General features: G+C 48.1%; 1 protein-coding gene and 1 pseudogene across 3 annotated transcripts in view; one reads left to right on the top strand and one right to left on the bottom strand.

The window, feature by feature from the left end:
- Positions 1-15,976, top strand: part of CLCN1 (chloride voltage-gated channel 1) — a 34,089-nt gene that overhangs the window by 4,192 nt on the left and 13,921 nt on the right. For 2 of the 3 annotated variants that reach the window (XM_058723988.1, XM_058723987.1), the window contains exons 4-12: positions 501-629; positions 881-1,014; positions 2,158-2,235; positions 3,303-3,381; positions 8,666-8,791; positions 9,079-9,163; positions 9,370-9,471; positions 10,205-10,289; positions 10,735-10,884. In XM_058723988.1, coding sequence (XP_058579971.1) covers positions 501-629; positions 881-1,014; positions 2,158-2,235; positions 3,303-3,381; positions 8,666-8,791; positions 9,079-9,163; positions 9,370-9,471; positions 10,205-10,289; positions 10,735-10,884 — 968 coding nt within the window. Of the gene's footprint in view, positions 1-500; positions 630-880; positions 1,015-2,157; positions 2,236-2,650; positions 2,730-3,302; positions 3,382-8,665; positions 8,792-9,078; positions 9,164-9,369; positions 9,472-10,204; positions 10,290-10,734; positions 10,885-15,976 lie in introns of all 3 variants that reach the window. The other variant, XM_058723986.1, reaches the window with a different exon arrangement.
- Positions 13,558-13,967, bottom strand: LOC131508825 (large ribosomal subunit protein eL33-like; annotated as a pseudogene).

Genomic DNA, 15,976 nt, shown 5'->3' with positions numbered 1-15,976 from the left:
CTAGGATAAGCTGGGCGTGTTTGGCGGGGGGGGGGGGCGCTGCACAGAGGAGGTCTGGCCCAGGAGAAGACCAGACCCGGACCCACATCCACTTCTGCCCCTTCAGCTGCTGCCATACAACCTGTGGGTGCCCCTCTAATAGGGTGACCAGCTCATCCCCATTTCCCCAGGGCTTTTCTGGTTGGGGCACTGACCACCCTGAGTCCCAGGCACCCTCCCCCCACCCCAGGTTCTGGGCGAACTGGGGCAGCCTGCAGTCCCAGCACTCAGAAGTGGGGTTCGCAGATTCTACCTCCTACAAGTGGTGGGAACTTGGACAGGTCATGGCACCTCCCACCACTCGGGCTCCCTTGTGTCCAGTGAGAACAATACCTTGTGGTGAGGTCAGACAGGATGGCCAGGCCGTGAGGACGCTCCTTGCACACTATGATGTGCTGCACCGTGGGGGTGCGGTGACATCCCGCCACTCTGGGACTGAGCTCAGGCACGTGTCTCTGCAGCCTACAAGTGGACCTATTACCAGATGCAGCCCAGCCTGCCTCTGCAGTACCTGGTCTGGGTCACCTTCCCGCTAACTCTCATCCTCTTCAGCGCCCTCTTTTGCCACCTCATCTCTCCCCAGGCCGTTGGTGAGAACCTCCCCCCCCATTCCGCTCACCACCCTACCCCTGTCGTGTCATCAGTGTTATCTCTTTAGCCTGTAGACCCTTCCAGTGCCCTTCCTCCCTCGCTCAGCCCCTCAACCCGACTGACGGCCCTTTCCCCTGTCTTGCCATCGTCTCCCCACCCACGCCCATCACCACGTCCACCTGTCTGGATGTTTGTCTCCCTTTTAACCTCTAGCTGGAAGCGGCACATAATCACTCTTTGAACCTTTTAGGCTCCGGGATCCCTGAGATGAAGACAATACTCCGTGGGGTCATCCTGAAGGAATATCTCACCGTCAAGGCCTTTGTGGCCAAGGTTGTGGCCCTGACTGCAGGGCTGGGCAGTGGCATTCCTGTGGGGAAGGAGGTAAGTCCACTGGTGCTCCGGCAGAGGGCAGCACTGAGCCCGGAGGGAGCTCTGGGAGCCTGAGACCAGGGGCGCTGGGAGAGCCCGCGCCAGGGTACGTTAGGGACGGGAAATACTAGGGAAGGTCCTAGTCCTGGAGTAGAATAACAGAAGTCTGAGCCGGTAGGGCCTTAGAGCAGTCTCCCAGACTGGGCCCTGTTGACATTTTGGGTCGGGTAATTCTTGGTTCTGGGGGGCTGCCCTGTGCATTGTGGAAGGTTTAGCAGATCCCTGGCCTCTACCTCCTAGATGTTGGTAGCGCCCCCTAGTTTCGAGAATCAGAATGCCTCCAGATATTGGCAAATTTCCCTGGGGGGTGGGGAGAGGGATCTCGCCCGGTGGAGGACCACTGCCTTGGAGGCACTTCGGACCAGTTTCCTTGTTTTAATATTACGGAAGCTGAACCCCAGAGAGAGGCTGTGTTTTTTCAAGGTTATACTCACGTGCATTCTTGCCCGGCCACAATCGGGAATCCACACGGCAGCCAGAGTCTTTTCAAAATGGAATCAGTACTGGCAGAACCTCTGCTTAAGAACTTCTAATGGCTTTCCAGTCTTCTAAAAATCAAGTACAAACGTCTCTCTGGGGCCTAGGAGACCTGTGCTGATCTGGTTTCTTTCTGTCTGGTCTTCTGCTCTCCCAAGCTTCCCTTGTTCACTGCGTTTGGGTGACAGGGTCTTCCTGTCCCTCAATCCCACAAGCTGTTCCCGTCCCAGGACCCAGCGTGGAGCGTTCTTCCTCCTGACACCCACGTGGCTCACTGCCTCATTTCAGTGGAGACACTACTCAATTGTGGCCGTCCCCGAGTGCCTTCTCTAAACCCACATCACACCCTAGTCTGTCTGCCTCTCTCTATCCCCTCACCCTTTCTCATTTTCCCCACCTGTAGTCTGATTGAAATGCTGGTCCATCTCCCCACCCCTCACCCCCCCACCCCCTTCCCCTCTGGAATGAAGTTCAGGAGGGCAGATCCTCTGTCGTGCTCACTGCCGCATTTGTGGCACCCAGCTCAGTGCCTGGAGCCATAAAGCTTGTCCAGTGAAGGACGCACAGCCTCCTGTCTGGACCCCTGCTGCTGACCCCTCACCTCCCTCTCTCTCCCAGGGCCCATTTGTGCACATAGCCAGCATCTGTGCTGCTGTCCTCAGCAAGTTCATGTCAATGTTCTGCGGGGTATATGAGGTAAGGTTGAGAAAGAAAATGAGGGATGGGCTGTGTGTGCTTAGGGCGTCGGGAGGGCTGCCTTTGCTCTGGGCTGGCCATGATGCTGAAAGGGGGCGTCGCGCTAACCCACGCTCCTTTATTCTACACACACACCGCGCCCCGCCCCCCGCCCCGCCACGTACCCCAGCCTTTTCCCGGCCGCCCTTCTCGATCTGCTCCCCGGCTCCTCCAGGCCTGCAGGCCCACCAGCTCCCATGCTGCCCCTCGTCAGTGCCCCCCCCACGCCCCCACCCCCTTGCCCCAAGCTCTGCCCTTGCCTCCTGTACCCACCCTGTCCCTCTGTTTTCCTGGTCCTCCCCACCCCATCTCTCACAAGCACTGCTGCTGGCCCTAGCCCTCCACCCTCCTCGTCCTGCGTGCTTCTCTGTTGCAGACCGTGTCTGGGCGGCTTGATCTCCTGGTGCCGGCCTGTGCGGTGGGCGTGGGATGCTGCTTTGCAGCCCCTATCGGAGGCAAGTCCCACTTCCTCCCTACCCCGGAGCACGACCTGGAAGGGGGTTTGAGTGGCTGCCTAAGCTTTGGGGTGGAGAGGGTGCTCGCTGAAGGGACTGGTGGGTGGGCATTCAAGGAGTGACTCCGGATCGCAGCCCCTGGGTTCCAGGCACCCACGCTTTTCTACCAAAGGGCTATGTGTTCTTTCGCGGCTGGCGGCTGTTTTATGCAGGCTTTTATTGGTACGGTCTGTCTGAAGTCCTCTCTGTTTCTCTTCCTATTGACACTTCTTACCCGGGTTGTCCCCATCTCCAGCCCCTCTCTGATGATCATTTATTGGCTTACCTGCCTTGCATATATTTACCTTTTATTTCTAAGTTTGGCTTGCCCTATGAGGTCACTTCCTATTTGCCAAACTAACTGAGTATCTCTTGACCTGGGAATCACTGGGGGAGGTGGGACCACTGTGAGTCTCTGTGACTTAAGCCTCTCTTTCTGCCTTATTCCCCACCCTTGCCTGTTCTCCGTTCCTCTCTGCTCCCCTTCCCTGCCCCACCCCCCATCTCTCTGTCTGTCTCTCTCTCCCCTAGTAGCAGCCATACTATTACACTGACATGCTGACTGTGGGCTGTGCTGTGGGAGTTGGCTGTTGTTTTGGGACACCACTCGGAGGCAAGTGATTTACCCCCTCCTACATCAGTCCACTACCTGGCCCTGCTCCCCAAGTGCGATACTGCCAGTTAAAACCAAAGTATGACAAGAACAGCAAACTTTAGTGAGCATTTACCATGTGCAGGTGATGTTCTAAGCACCTTACTCCTGCTAAAAACTGTATGAGACCGACAGCACAGAGGAGAGGGAGGAGAAAACTGATCACAGAGAGGGTAAGTGACTTGAGCAAGGCCAGCCCATTAGCAAGAGGTAGAGCGGGGAATGAAAACCAAGGCAGTCCCCCCAGTCCCCCTACTTGTAACCAATAAAGCCTGTCGAAATTGTTGGACACCTTTGCCCTCCACTTATTACGTCCTCTAACGGGGGACCTTATGTAGTGTGTTCTCCACGGGAGAGCTTCCATTGTGCGTGTTATCAAGGACACGGGGGTCTAGGTGTGGTTATTCAGGCTAATGGTCAGCTTTAACGAGGGCTGCGGACAGGAATTAAAAGCACCTTTGCTCCCTGACAGCAACATAAACCTGAGATTAGTTCTCCCCGCACATGAAAGGCAAAGGGCAGCTTTTCAGACTGTTTTCTTTGTCCTGGGTCACTAACAAGTGGGCACGGACAGAGAAAGCAGCCATGTTTACTTAGTGGTGAGTCCGTTGTAACAAGATTAACACAGGAGGGACTACTTGGATCATTCATTCATTGGATTCATTGGTGATAAAAAGGGCACCGAGTTGACACTGGGGAAACAAAATTGCCGGAAAAGCATATGCTCCTTAAACGTTAGAGGTAGCTTTTCAATTATGAAAATGTAATCAGTCCCTTCATAGAGGAGTGCGCAGGTAACTCCCACGTCTCAGCTCAGGAGTGACTTACGAGTAAGCGTTCAGAGGGAGCAGAAAGTGTGTCATACCCGTTTGTCCTGATGCTGTGCCCAGCGTAAGATCAGCTAGCATCCTGTCTGTACTTCTGGTGTCAGCTCTTGTCATTAAAGTCACCAGTCTCCACGAGTGAGGGGTGTATTTGAGTTTCTGTACACACTTCAGTGCGTTTGAATTTCTGTACACGTTAGACATTCACACTTAACATTTGTACCCACTTTCACCTTTACTTTCTCTTTTTGCCTTACAAATCCAGAAGGTCTGAAAAGCATTTTCAGACAGGTGGGCTTTTTAATTTTTTTTTTTTAAATCAGCCAGATTATTTTAAAATGAAGAGAATGTGTATTTTTTGCATAAAACTGGAATGTCTAGGATGAACGAGGAAGGTTTCTCTTGGTCCAGTGTAGAATATAGGGAAGGTGGTAAGGGAGCGACAGGTAAAACATGGCTCTTGACCCGAGAAAAGGTTCAGTACTGAAAAATTAAGATGCAATTTTCAGGGGGCGCCTGGGTGGCTCAGTCAGTTGAGCATCCGGCTCTTGATTTCAGCTCAGGTCATGATCCCAGGGTCTTGGAATCAAGCCCAGCATTGGGTTCTGTGCTGAGCATGGAACCTGATTGAGATCCTCTCTCCCTTTCTCTGCCCCTCCCCCACTTGCGCACGTATGCACACACTCTTTCTCAAATTTTTTAAAAATTAAAAAAATAAATACCCTGGAAGGTAGGCTTATTTGATTATTTTTCTTTTTTTAAGAACATAGAGTAATTCTGAAAGAAAACATTAGTAAAACGATAATTTATTCATTATATAGCCAACTCTTAATTCCTTACACTGATGAAAGAAATCTGCTTCAACAACCTGCTAAAACGACAAACATCTTTTTGCTTCTACTGTGTGCCCTCTGTGCTGTGTGCCCTCTGGGTGTGCTGGATCCCATACTCCCAGGGGCTCACAGCTGACGGGGTGGATGGGCAGATAAACCCATCATCATAGCCCACCCAAAGAAGTGTCTTGATGACAGTTTGGGCAAAGTGCAAGGAAGACAATGAGGACAGGGTACTTTGGACAGAAGAGACAGCATTGCAAAGTCAAGATCTGGGGGCTGTAATCACAGTAGATGAGAGCATTGTTAAGAGAAACAGGAACAGGAAGTGAGTCTGCACAGGGAAACCATGAAGGAAGGAAATCATGAATCGTGAAGGTCCAAATGTGTTTTACAGAACATGGTTCTCCATGGCATTAATAGAGGTAACATGTGAAAAGTGTTCCAAGGTCAAGTAAGTTGGAAAAACACTGTGTTAAACAGCTAGTTCTTTAAACTGGAAGAGTTATCGGAATGTTGGATATGCTGGCATGCTTTGTGAATATGCAAAATGTGGCTCCAGTACAGCATTTCCCACAGAATCCCTTCTGCAAGGAACTTCTCATAAGACTCAAAGGACCTCACAGATCGGGCTTTTGGAAATGCTGTCACGGGGGAAGGGGAGCCATGGAAGAATTCTGTACAAGGGAGGGAGTGACACACGACAAGCCCGGCACATCCATCCAGTCCCTCCAGCAGATGCGTGCAGAGTTGGACCAGCCTGTGGATTAACAGGATTAAGTCTAAGATTAAGAAGAAGGCTATTGTCAAAGCCCTGATGCCAGATGATGAGAGACTGAACTGGACAGAGGAAGAAGAGAGAAGAGGATGATACATACGGATGATAGAAAGTAAAATTGATGTGACCTGGAGGTTGATTTTATGTGAGGCTATAAAGGATGAGACAGAAAGAGGAATCTGGGCCAACTCCCAAAGTTTATTCCAAGGAAAATTGGGTGGACAGCGGTGCTGGTCAGCAAGACAAGGAATATGGGACGTGAAACGGGTCTGGAGGAGTTGATCCATTTTACTTTACATCTATTGAGTTTGAAGATCCAGTGGCATAGCCGAGTGATACCGACCAGACAGCTGGACTGTTGAGTCTGAAGTCCAGGAACTGAGCTGAACACATGGCTTTGCTAACAAGTAGCCTGTCGGTGGCAGTTGAAGCCATGAAATCGAGAAAGTGTGTCTGTGAGTAGCAAGAGCAGGAGACCAAGGTCAAGGCCCTGGCTTGGGCAGGGGCAAAGGAGCCAGAGGGGGAGAACAGGGAACATCCAGGGGGGCAGAAGAGAGCTGTACCACGGAACAAAAACCAGAGAGTTTCCAGAAGCTGTTTGTGTTTTTAATGCTTTGTTTGCTCTTAGCGGCACATTTTTCTGCTTGGCTCAGACTAATAGTAAAATCAGTTCTCATTCCTGAGTATAGAGTGACAGACTGCTGGGGAAAGCATCCCAGAACCACATCATAGGAAAGAAAATCTAGCCCAGGGTTTCAAAATATGGTCGTAAAATATTCATAAGTTGGATAGCTTACACCCCAACAAATCAAAGCTGACTTTGTTTTATTACTGGTAAAGAAAAGGAGAGAGACTTCCTCCACCTGCTCCCCACACTGTGTCAAATCCTCCTTTCAGCCCGAGGAGACAGCAGCCTTACCGGCTGTGATTTGAGGAGCAGGGGCAGAAAGGGTGGCTGGCAGCTCCAGCTGCCCCAAATTCCCCCTTCCCTCGCTCCGCTCTCTGAAATTTCACCCGTTCTGTTCTCTCTTGTTCTCTCTCCTCCCCTTCCTCTCCCATTCACCCATAGAACAGACAGAAAGCCCCGACGATGTGTCAGGCATTGTATTAGGTGGTGGTTTCCAAGGAACTTTTGATCCTAGGGGGAGCTCAGAGATGGAAACACATAACAAGTGCTCAAACAGTCCAAAATTCTGAGACAGTCAGCTGTTTCCACCTGACGAGGGGCACCTGGAATGGCTTCCCAGAGAAGGTGACTTTTGAGCTGACCCCTAGGGACCCTCGCCCAAAATGCTGCAGCTACTCTGTGAGGGAGTAACCGGCAGGCCACTATCCTCTTGGCGCAAGTAACTTACTCAACTATTGACTGTCACCTGTGAAACAGAGCGGGACAGTCCCGGAGGAGTCAAGAGTTGTGACTTTGCATGTAGAACAGGGAGAAAAACATTGACTCGGACGGAAGCTGCTACCTGAGGGGTCTCAGGCCAGCAACCATTCACCGTGGGGGGAAAGGAGGAGACACACCTTATCTGGTTCCTGGTTGCTCTTGGGCCCAGGCCCCTCCTCCACTCATCTAGTTACATGCTGCATTTTTCTGGTTTCTCTTCCTCATTTTCCATAAAGATGAGGCTTAGCTAGCTACTTCTTGCCATCAATTTTTATCCTGCATCTAATCAAAGTCCACTCCCGTATTCTTAATACGTTCAAAGGTTATTTTCCTTGCTGTCTCTTGAATCTCGCTTTTAGGCCCTCATTAGCGTTCCTCACTTTGTCCCTCCCTCTGCTTGCTATTGGTCTGTGTATCGACCTCCTCATTTTCCACTCCAGCATCTGCTTAGAAACAGTGCTATATAGGCCTTTTAATTAGCTTTCCTTCTGCCCCACTCACCTTTCTGAAACAAAATTGTATTTGACTCCTAGCCTCTTGGTTTTTCCCCTTGTTTTTGTTATTTTATGTCAAGTTTTTAATGTTAACTTTTTTTTTAATTTGAGAGAGAGCACGCACAGGGGAGAGGGGGAGAGGGAGAGAGAGAGAGAGAGAGAGAGAGAGAGAGAGAGAGAGAGAATATTAAGCTGGCTCTGCACTCAACGTGCATGCACAGGGCTCAATCTCATGACCCGGGATCATGGCCTGAGCCAAAATCAAGAGTCAGACACTCAGCCGACTGAGCTGCCCAGGCGCCCCTAATATTAATTTTTAAACACTTTGATGAATCCTCTTCTTTTCTTGGAATATTGATTATTGTCAGCTCTCATGAAGGCTTCTCATGTTCATTTTTCTTATTTGTTCCTTATAAAGTTGCCTCAAGGTATGTGGTACCTGGGAGGAGGGAGTAGAGATTGGAGGGAATGTGAAGGAGAGTTCCCATGGGTCCTGAGCTCTGCCTCACAGCTCTGCTGAGCACCTGCTCTGGAAATGTTTTCTCCCATAACTTCCCTGCAGAAACTTTGCAACAACCCTTAAGTCCCTGTGGCTGACAATCGTGAATCCCACCCAACCCTACTTTCTAAGGAAGAGAGAGGGTGGGACCACCTGACCCCCTCGGTCTGTGGGTTGAGGACCACACTCCCCATCCCCCAGATACAGAACTCCTCTCTGTATCTTACTGGACCACATCCCCAGCCTGCAAACAACCGCCAGCATGGGCAGGTGTATGTTTTAGAGCGTGAGGTTCCAGGAGACCATTACTTCCCACTGCTGCTTCCCCTCGTGATTCAGGTTTCAGCAAAAGCACCTCGGGGCCACAGGGTGGGGGCTGGGGGAGAGCCTCTTACTCTGTCTGGCCCTGACCACCCCCACGCCCCTGCAGGAGTGCTGTTCAGCATCGAGGTCACCTCTACCTACTTTGCCGTGCGGAACTACTGGCGAGGATTCTTTGCAGCCACGTTCAGTGCCTTTGTTTTCCGCGTGCTGGCCGTGTGGAACAAGGATGCCGGTAACAGGGAAAGAGGGAGGCTGGAAATGGGGCGTGTAGGGAAGCTCCTTAGGGCGGTTTAGAAAAGGAATGGATGGCATTATTTCGGAAGTGGGCCCAAGGATATAGAGCAAAGATATAGGTCCTGGATCACGGAGTAGAAGGGCAGTGTTTGGCCATAAAAACTGGAAATTCAGTGGAAGAGGTGACATTGGCCTCGGAGGAAGGAAGGAATTGACCCTCGGTGATGACCCTGGCTTCCCCTCGGGGTCTCTGTGGCGCTCCCACCATGCCTTTCCATCCCGTAGTCACCATCACCGCCCTCTTCAGAACCAATTTCCGAATGGATTTCCCCTTTGACCTGCAGGAACTCCCAGCCTTTGCCATCATCGGGTCAGTGGAGTGCCCTGGGAGTGGTTAGCTGGGGGTGGGGGCAGGGCAGGGTGCGGCTTTGGGCTGGGAGGGCCTCAAGCTGAAAGCCTGGGGGCAGGCGTGGGTGAGTGTGAGTTGCTGGGGGAGGGTGGGCGCCTGGTATTTGTTTCCCTGCCACAGCCAGGTCTGGGATGAGGGTTCCATTGCTGTACGACTTGCGCCCTCAGGATTTGCTGTGGGTTCCTGGGAGCCGTATTTGTGTATCTGCACCGCCAAGTCATGCTTGGTGTCCGAAGGCACAAGGCCCTCAGCCGGTTTCTGGCGAAGCAGTGAGTCACTGCCCTTCTGTGTCCTACCCATTTACTTTCTGCTTTCTCCACGAGCCCCTCCCTTTTAATCTTTCTCAAAGGCTGTAAATGCCAATACATGACTTGCGATAAAATATAGGAGCCCTGATATTCCACATAGAGAGAGAACACGGTGTGGTTTGCCCGTTAAAGATTGCTTTTTGGTGGCAAGAACATTCTGTGTTTAAAGAGCTGAGGATGGGATGCCTGGGTGGCTCAGTGGACTGAGCATCTGACTCTTGGTTTCAGCTCAGGTCATGATCTCACAGTTCGTGGGCTCTCTCTCCTCTCTCTCTCTCTCCCTCCCCCCACCCCACCCCTCTCCCTCACTCACTTTCTCTCTCTCCTAAAAAAATAAAATAAAAACAGGGGCGCCTGGGTGGCGCAGTCGGTTAAGCGTCCGACTTCAGCCAGGTCACGATCTCACGGTCCGTGAGTTCGAGCCCCGCATCAGGCTCTGGGCTGATGGCTCGGAGCCTGGAGCCTGTTTCCGATTCTGTGTCTCCCTCTCTCTCTGCCCCTCCCCCGTTCATGCTCTGTCTCTCTCTGTCCCAAAAATAAATAAAAAATGTTGAAAAAAAAATTTAAAAAAAAAAATAAATAAAATAAAAACAAAGAGCTAAGTCTGCAGTGGGCTACTAGGACCCAGCTAGCCAGCTCAATGTGACATCCACTGTGGCTAACTTGGGGGGGCTTAAATCTGTGTCTTTTTCAGTCGCCTGCTGTATCCCGGAATCGTCACCTTTGTCATCGCTTCATTCACTTTTCCACCAGGAATGGGTCAATTCATGGCTGGAGAGGTCAGCTCCAAAGAGTCTGGGGAGGGAGGTGGGCATCAGGTCACTGAGCTGGGACTAAGCCAGGGCAGGGCCACAGCACAGACATCCCTCCAGCTTCTGAGCACAAGTACTTTTACCCAAGTGTAGAATCTCTCCCCAAGAACAGACAAGAGAGACCCTTGAAAAATGAGACGAGAGAATCCACTTGTATATTTGTTTGTTTTTTGGGAGAGAGAGAGGGAGGGGCAGAGAGAAGGAGAGATAGAATCCCAAGCAGGCTCCACGCTGACAGCAGAAAGCCTGATGCAGGGCTCGAACTCATGAACCATGAGATCATAACCTGAGCTGAAGTCGGATGCTTAACCGACTGAGCTACCCGGGAAACCCCAGGAGAATCAGTTCTGTACAAAGTGCTAGCACCAAACATCCTTGGAGACCTGCCCCCTTTTGCTTCTTCCTCTCACAGCTGATGCCTCGTGAAGCCATCAGTACCCTCTTTGACAACAACACGTGGGTAAAGCATGTGGGTGACCCTGCAAGCCTGGGCCAGTCGGCTGTGTGGATCCATCCACAAGTCAACGTCGTCATCATCATCCTCCTCTTCTTTATCATGAAGGTACCCCTTCCTGCACTTCTGACCCCCTAAGCTTCTGTCTGTTTTCAACCTGGAACCCATGGTTTGCATAGGGTAGAAAAGAGTAAACTTCATGTGGACCTAAAAACAAGTAGCTGGAAACCATAGCACAGGTAAGCTGCCCATCTATAGGAGTGAGCCAGTGTCTTTTCATGTCAACTTAGTGATGTTGCCATCATTACCATAAGCCTGCTAAAAGTTCCACTTGCTAAGTGCTTAAGATGTCATAGCAGCCTGGTAAACAAGGACAAGACGGGGTTGAGCAGTATAGATGACTGTGGGAACACCTAAGATAAGCTAACCAAATCCCACCACATATTAGATAATTGTATACTTCATTCTCCATGCGTCTGATTATCCATTTTTGGATGATTTGCATATCCATTTTCCCCCTGTCTAGTGGGTAATCTCTTTTCTAGAATTGCAAAAGAGATAAAATATTTAAATCAATTTTATTAGTGACTGTATGTAATTTTTATACATGGTATTGTTCCCTAGTTAGGTAGCAAGGCCATGAGGATTTTACCACTCTCAAGCCTTTTTCTCCTACTTTCAGTTAGGAAACCACAACTGGTCTCTTACATCCATTCTCTTCCATGTCTGCCCATCTAGGACCATGTATTCCTAAGCTTCTCAGTCACCGCCTTATACAAAGATATTTTTATTTCCACCCCTAGTTGTGACATCTCTTCTGGCTGCTGCTTGCCTTTCTTTTTTCTCTTTTGATGATTGCCTTATTACTGACGGTGCGTGTTGCCTGTATGTTCCAAGATTTCCTCTGTATATTAGGGTTCTCAAGTAAAAGTCTGTCCACACTGAACCTTCATGCTTTTGAATACCTTGCTATTAACTTATTCATGATAATTTTTGTGAATCTATATTTTCACAGGATATGAGTCACTAAGTTATATATGCTTATGGTTGAAAAAAATGTCTTTGTTTTTTGCTGCTCCTTTAATGTACTTGCCAAGGATCCCATGATTAAAGATACCAGGTGCTTGACGCACCAGGTTCCAAGTCTGTGACTTACATTCTCAGGATTTGCTCTGCGTTTCTGGAAGCTGTATCTGTGCATGTTCTTTCCCATTCCACTCCAAGTGGGTTCAGTGGGTCAACAGCTTCCATATTTTGCACACCTACTTTATTAATTAGGTCTGTTGTTGTTCCTTCAAAAGATTTGATATTTTTATTGTAAAAGTAGTCTCGCTGTCTTGTTAGGGATTTGACTTTTGGACTTCCAGTACAGCATTCATCTTCTCTCACTTATAAATCCCAGCTTCCTGTAAGTAACCGAGGCCAAGTTTTGATAGCATCTCAGAATTTATTGTTCAAGGAAAATAATATAGACTGAGCTGTATGGTAACTTTGGGATCATATATACTTTTTTTTTAAATTTTATTCAAATCCAAGTTAGTTAAAGTAGTGTAATAATGGTTCCAGGAGTAGAATTTAGTATAACACCCAGTACTCATCCCAACAAGGGCCCTCCTTAATACCCATCACCCATTTAGTGCTTCCCCCCACCCAAGCCCCGCCTCCCATCAACCCTCAATTCGTTTTTTGTACTTAGGAGTTTCTTATGGTTTGCCTCCCTCTCTGTTGTTGGTTTTTTTTATTTTTTTATTTTATTTTTTTTAATGTTTATTCATTTTTGACAGAGAGAGGGAGACAGAACGTGAGCGGGGGAGTGGCAGAGAGAGAGAGAGGGAGATCCAGAATCCGAAGCAGGCTCCAGGCCCCAAGCTATCAGCACAGAACCCGACACGGGGCTCAAACCCATGAACTGTGAGATCATGACCTGAGCCGAATTCAGACGCTTAACCGACTGAGCCACCCAGGCACCCCTCTCTGTTTTCATCTTATTTTTCCTTCCCTTTCCTCTATGTTCATCTGTTCTGTTTCTTAAATTGCATATATGAGTGAAATCATATGATATTTATCTTTCTCTGACTTATTTCGCTTAGCATAATTCATTCTAATTCCATCAATGTTGCTGCAAATTGCAAGATTTGATTCTTTTTGATAGCCAAGTACTATTCCATTGTGTATATATACCACATCTTTTTTATCCATTCTTCAGTCGATGGACATTTAGGCTGTTTCTATAATTTGGCTGTTGTTGATAGGATCATATATACTTTTAAAATGTCAAGGTTTTGGGGCGCCTGGGTGGCGCAGTCGGTTAAGCGTCCGACTTCAGCCAGGTCACGATCTCGCGGTCCGTGAGTTCGAGCCCCGCGTCAGGCTCTGGGCTGATGGCTCAGAGCCTGGAGCCTGTTTCTGATTCTGTGTCTCCCTCTCTCTCTGCCCCTCCCCCGTTCATGCTCTGTCTCTCTCTGTCCCAAAAATAAATAAAAAACGTTGAAAAAAAAAAATTAAAAAAAAAAAAATGTCAAGGTTTTGGGGCGCCTGGGTGACTCAGTCAGTTGAGCATTTGACTCTTGATTTCAGCTCAGGTCATGAGTTCATGGTCATGGGATTGAGCCCCACGTCAGGCTCTGTGCTAGCTGTGGAGCCTGTCTAGGATTCTCTCTCTCCCTCTGCCCCTCTCCCTTGCTTGCATGCACCCTCTCTCTCTCTAAAATTAAAAACAAAAACAAAAACAAAAAAAACCAACTTTTTTTTTTTAACAGGAGAACAAATCTACATCTTTATTTATTTACTTTTCAGTTAGTTTAAATCCTTGAGGGGTACAACGTCACACAGATTCTGTGGCTAATGGCTTTAGTAGGAAGGTTGCTTTGGAATTTGGCATGAACCATGCCACTGTTTCCTGGAGCATGAGTTACTTTTCCTGAGTATTCTGGTTTTGTTCGGTTTGCCACCAGGAGTCACTGTGTTGTTCTTTGCCTTGTATACAGAAGCACATCTCTTGCCTAGATAGAATTCATTTTCATCTCGAGCATAAACACCTTCAATTTTAAGAAGAGCTGTGTGTTCCCTCTGGTTCTGGAGACCCCGCTTATAGCCAGCAAAAATGGCTTTGGACCACAGCCTTCCAGACATACTTGTCATTTTCAGGAGTCCTGTTCCCAGCAGGCCTCCACAGGTTCCAAGATAGTAGAAGGAGAAAAAAATAATAATAATAATAAAAAAATAAAAAAATACTTAAAAGAAAATGTCAAGCTTTTGAAAAGTTTTGAAGAAACAAAATACTGTATATTTTCAACATTTCCCCTACACCTCACTTCACCTCATCTCAGATTCCCAAGTATATATCTGGATTCAACTTCACAGATTAAAGTTTATTCTAAGAAGCCTAATTGGATTATATAGCAGGACTCAACTGTATGTCACTATTATTAATTTCTCACTGAATTACATCCTTGATAATGTGTATATCATAAGCGTGTCAGGGGGAGAAACTCATATACTTCCTGGGCTATGTTTCAAGCCCCACAGTATGTAGCAGGCCTGTGCTATTCTATAATATTTATACACATAAAACCACTCACTGCTATAAATCTGATATTGTCTGATTGATTATCATTGCTTCCAGCATTTTCACTGTTCTGCTATTGGACACATACACATCCCTTTATTCTGAAGTGTAGGTAATGGTCTCTCTGTCTTAAAAATAAATTTAAAAAAATTTTTTTAAAAAGGGTGCCTGAGTGGCTCAGTTGGTTGAGTGTCCAACTTCAGCTCAGGTCATGATCTCACAGTTCGTGAGGTCGAGCCTCACGTAGGGTGTGCTGACAGCTCAGAGCCTGGAGCCTGCTTCAGATTCTGTGTCTCACTCTCTCTCTCTGCCCCATCCCCACTCATGCTCTGTCTCTCTCTGTCTTAAAAAAAAAAAATTTGGGGGGCGCCTGGGTGGCGCAGTCGGTTAAGCGTCCGACTTCAGCCAGGTCACGATCTCGCGGTCCGTGAGTTCGAGCCCCGCGTCAGGCTCTGGGCTGATGGCTCAGAGCCTGGAGCCTGTTTCCGATTCTGTGTCTCCCTCTCTCTCTGCCCCTCCCCCGTTCATGCTCTGTCTCTCTCTGTCCCAAAAATAAATAAAAAAAACGTTGAAAAAAAAAAAAATTGGGGGCGCCTGGGTGGCTCAGTCGGTTGGGCGTCCAACTTCGGCTCAGGTCATGATCTTGTGGTCCGTAAGTTCGAGCCCCGCGTCAGGCTCTGGGCTGATGGCTCAGAGCCTGGAGCCTGCTTCAGATTCTGTGTCTCCCTCTCTCTATGCCCCTCCCCCGTTCATGCTCTGTCTCTCTCTGTCTCAAAAATAAATAAACATTAAAAATTAAAAAAAAAAAAATTTAAAGTGTAGGTAGTAGGTTACCTATACACACACACAAATATATATACACATACATACATACATACATACATACATACACAGGCAGTATCCATACAGGTAGATAAGGTTCTCAGCTAATGATGAAAGGAACTTCTGTATTCCTCAGTCTTAAGACATAGAAAGTATCACCATGCTGTAAGTCACCAGCTCCCACAATGGGTATGAATATTACAACTTCTCAGTTTCCCTTTTTAAGAGTCCAACATCATTACCTGGTATCACTGTTCAGCATAGCCCAGGGTTCAGTAGAATTCTTCATAGCACTCCTTCTTGTGGAGGGTCTAAATAAAGTGACATCTGTCATAACGGGTGTCTAGTTTCCCAGTTCTCTAGAACTGGGTGTTTAAATTCTTGGGAGTTATTTGTGTTCCATATTACTTACATTGCTTCTGGATCCTTCCTTTCATGTGCTAATAGCTCAGAAAGTTTGCTAACCTCATATGTCATTCTTTGTGCTACAGGGCTTGATCACTTCCATGTCCTCTGATCCTCATCTGTTCTTATACATATCTTGGGGGATAATCCAAACTTTGTCCTCTGAATTCAGCCCTATTATCCACGTATTATCTGTATTACTGGAGCGTTCAGGTAAACCCAAGCCAACAAAATTCTATATGGCTTTCATGTGCTTATTCCAAAAAGATGGCACAGAATAGTTCAAAGGGTCTCCAATTGGCATATGTCAGAATCACTTATGAAGGTTAAACTAGAAGGGTCTAGAACTCCATGTCCAGACAGACTGACATGGTGTCTGGTCATCTGCAGTTTCAACCAGTTTAC

The sequence above is a fragment of the Neofelis nebulosa genome, chromosome 4 (genome assembly GCF_028018385.1).
Source record: "Neofelis nebulosa isolate mNeoNeb1 chromosome 4, mNeoNeb1.pri, whole genome shotgun sequence".
Taxonomy (NCBI): Eukaryota; Metazoa; Chordata; class Mammalia; order Carnivora; family Felidae; genus Neofelis; species Neofelis nebulosa.
Note: the sequence above shows the minus strand (reverse complement) of the source record. Positions and strands in the feature narration are given on the sequence as shown.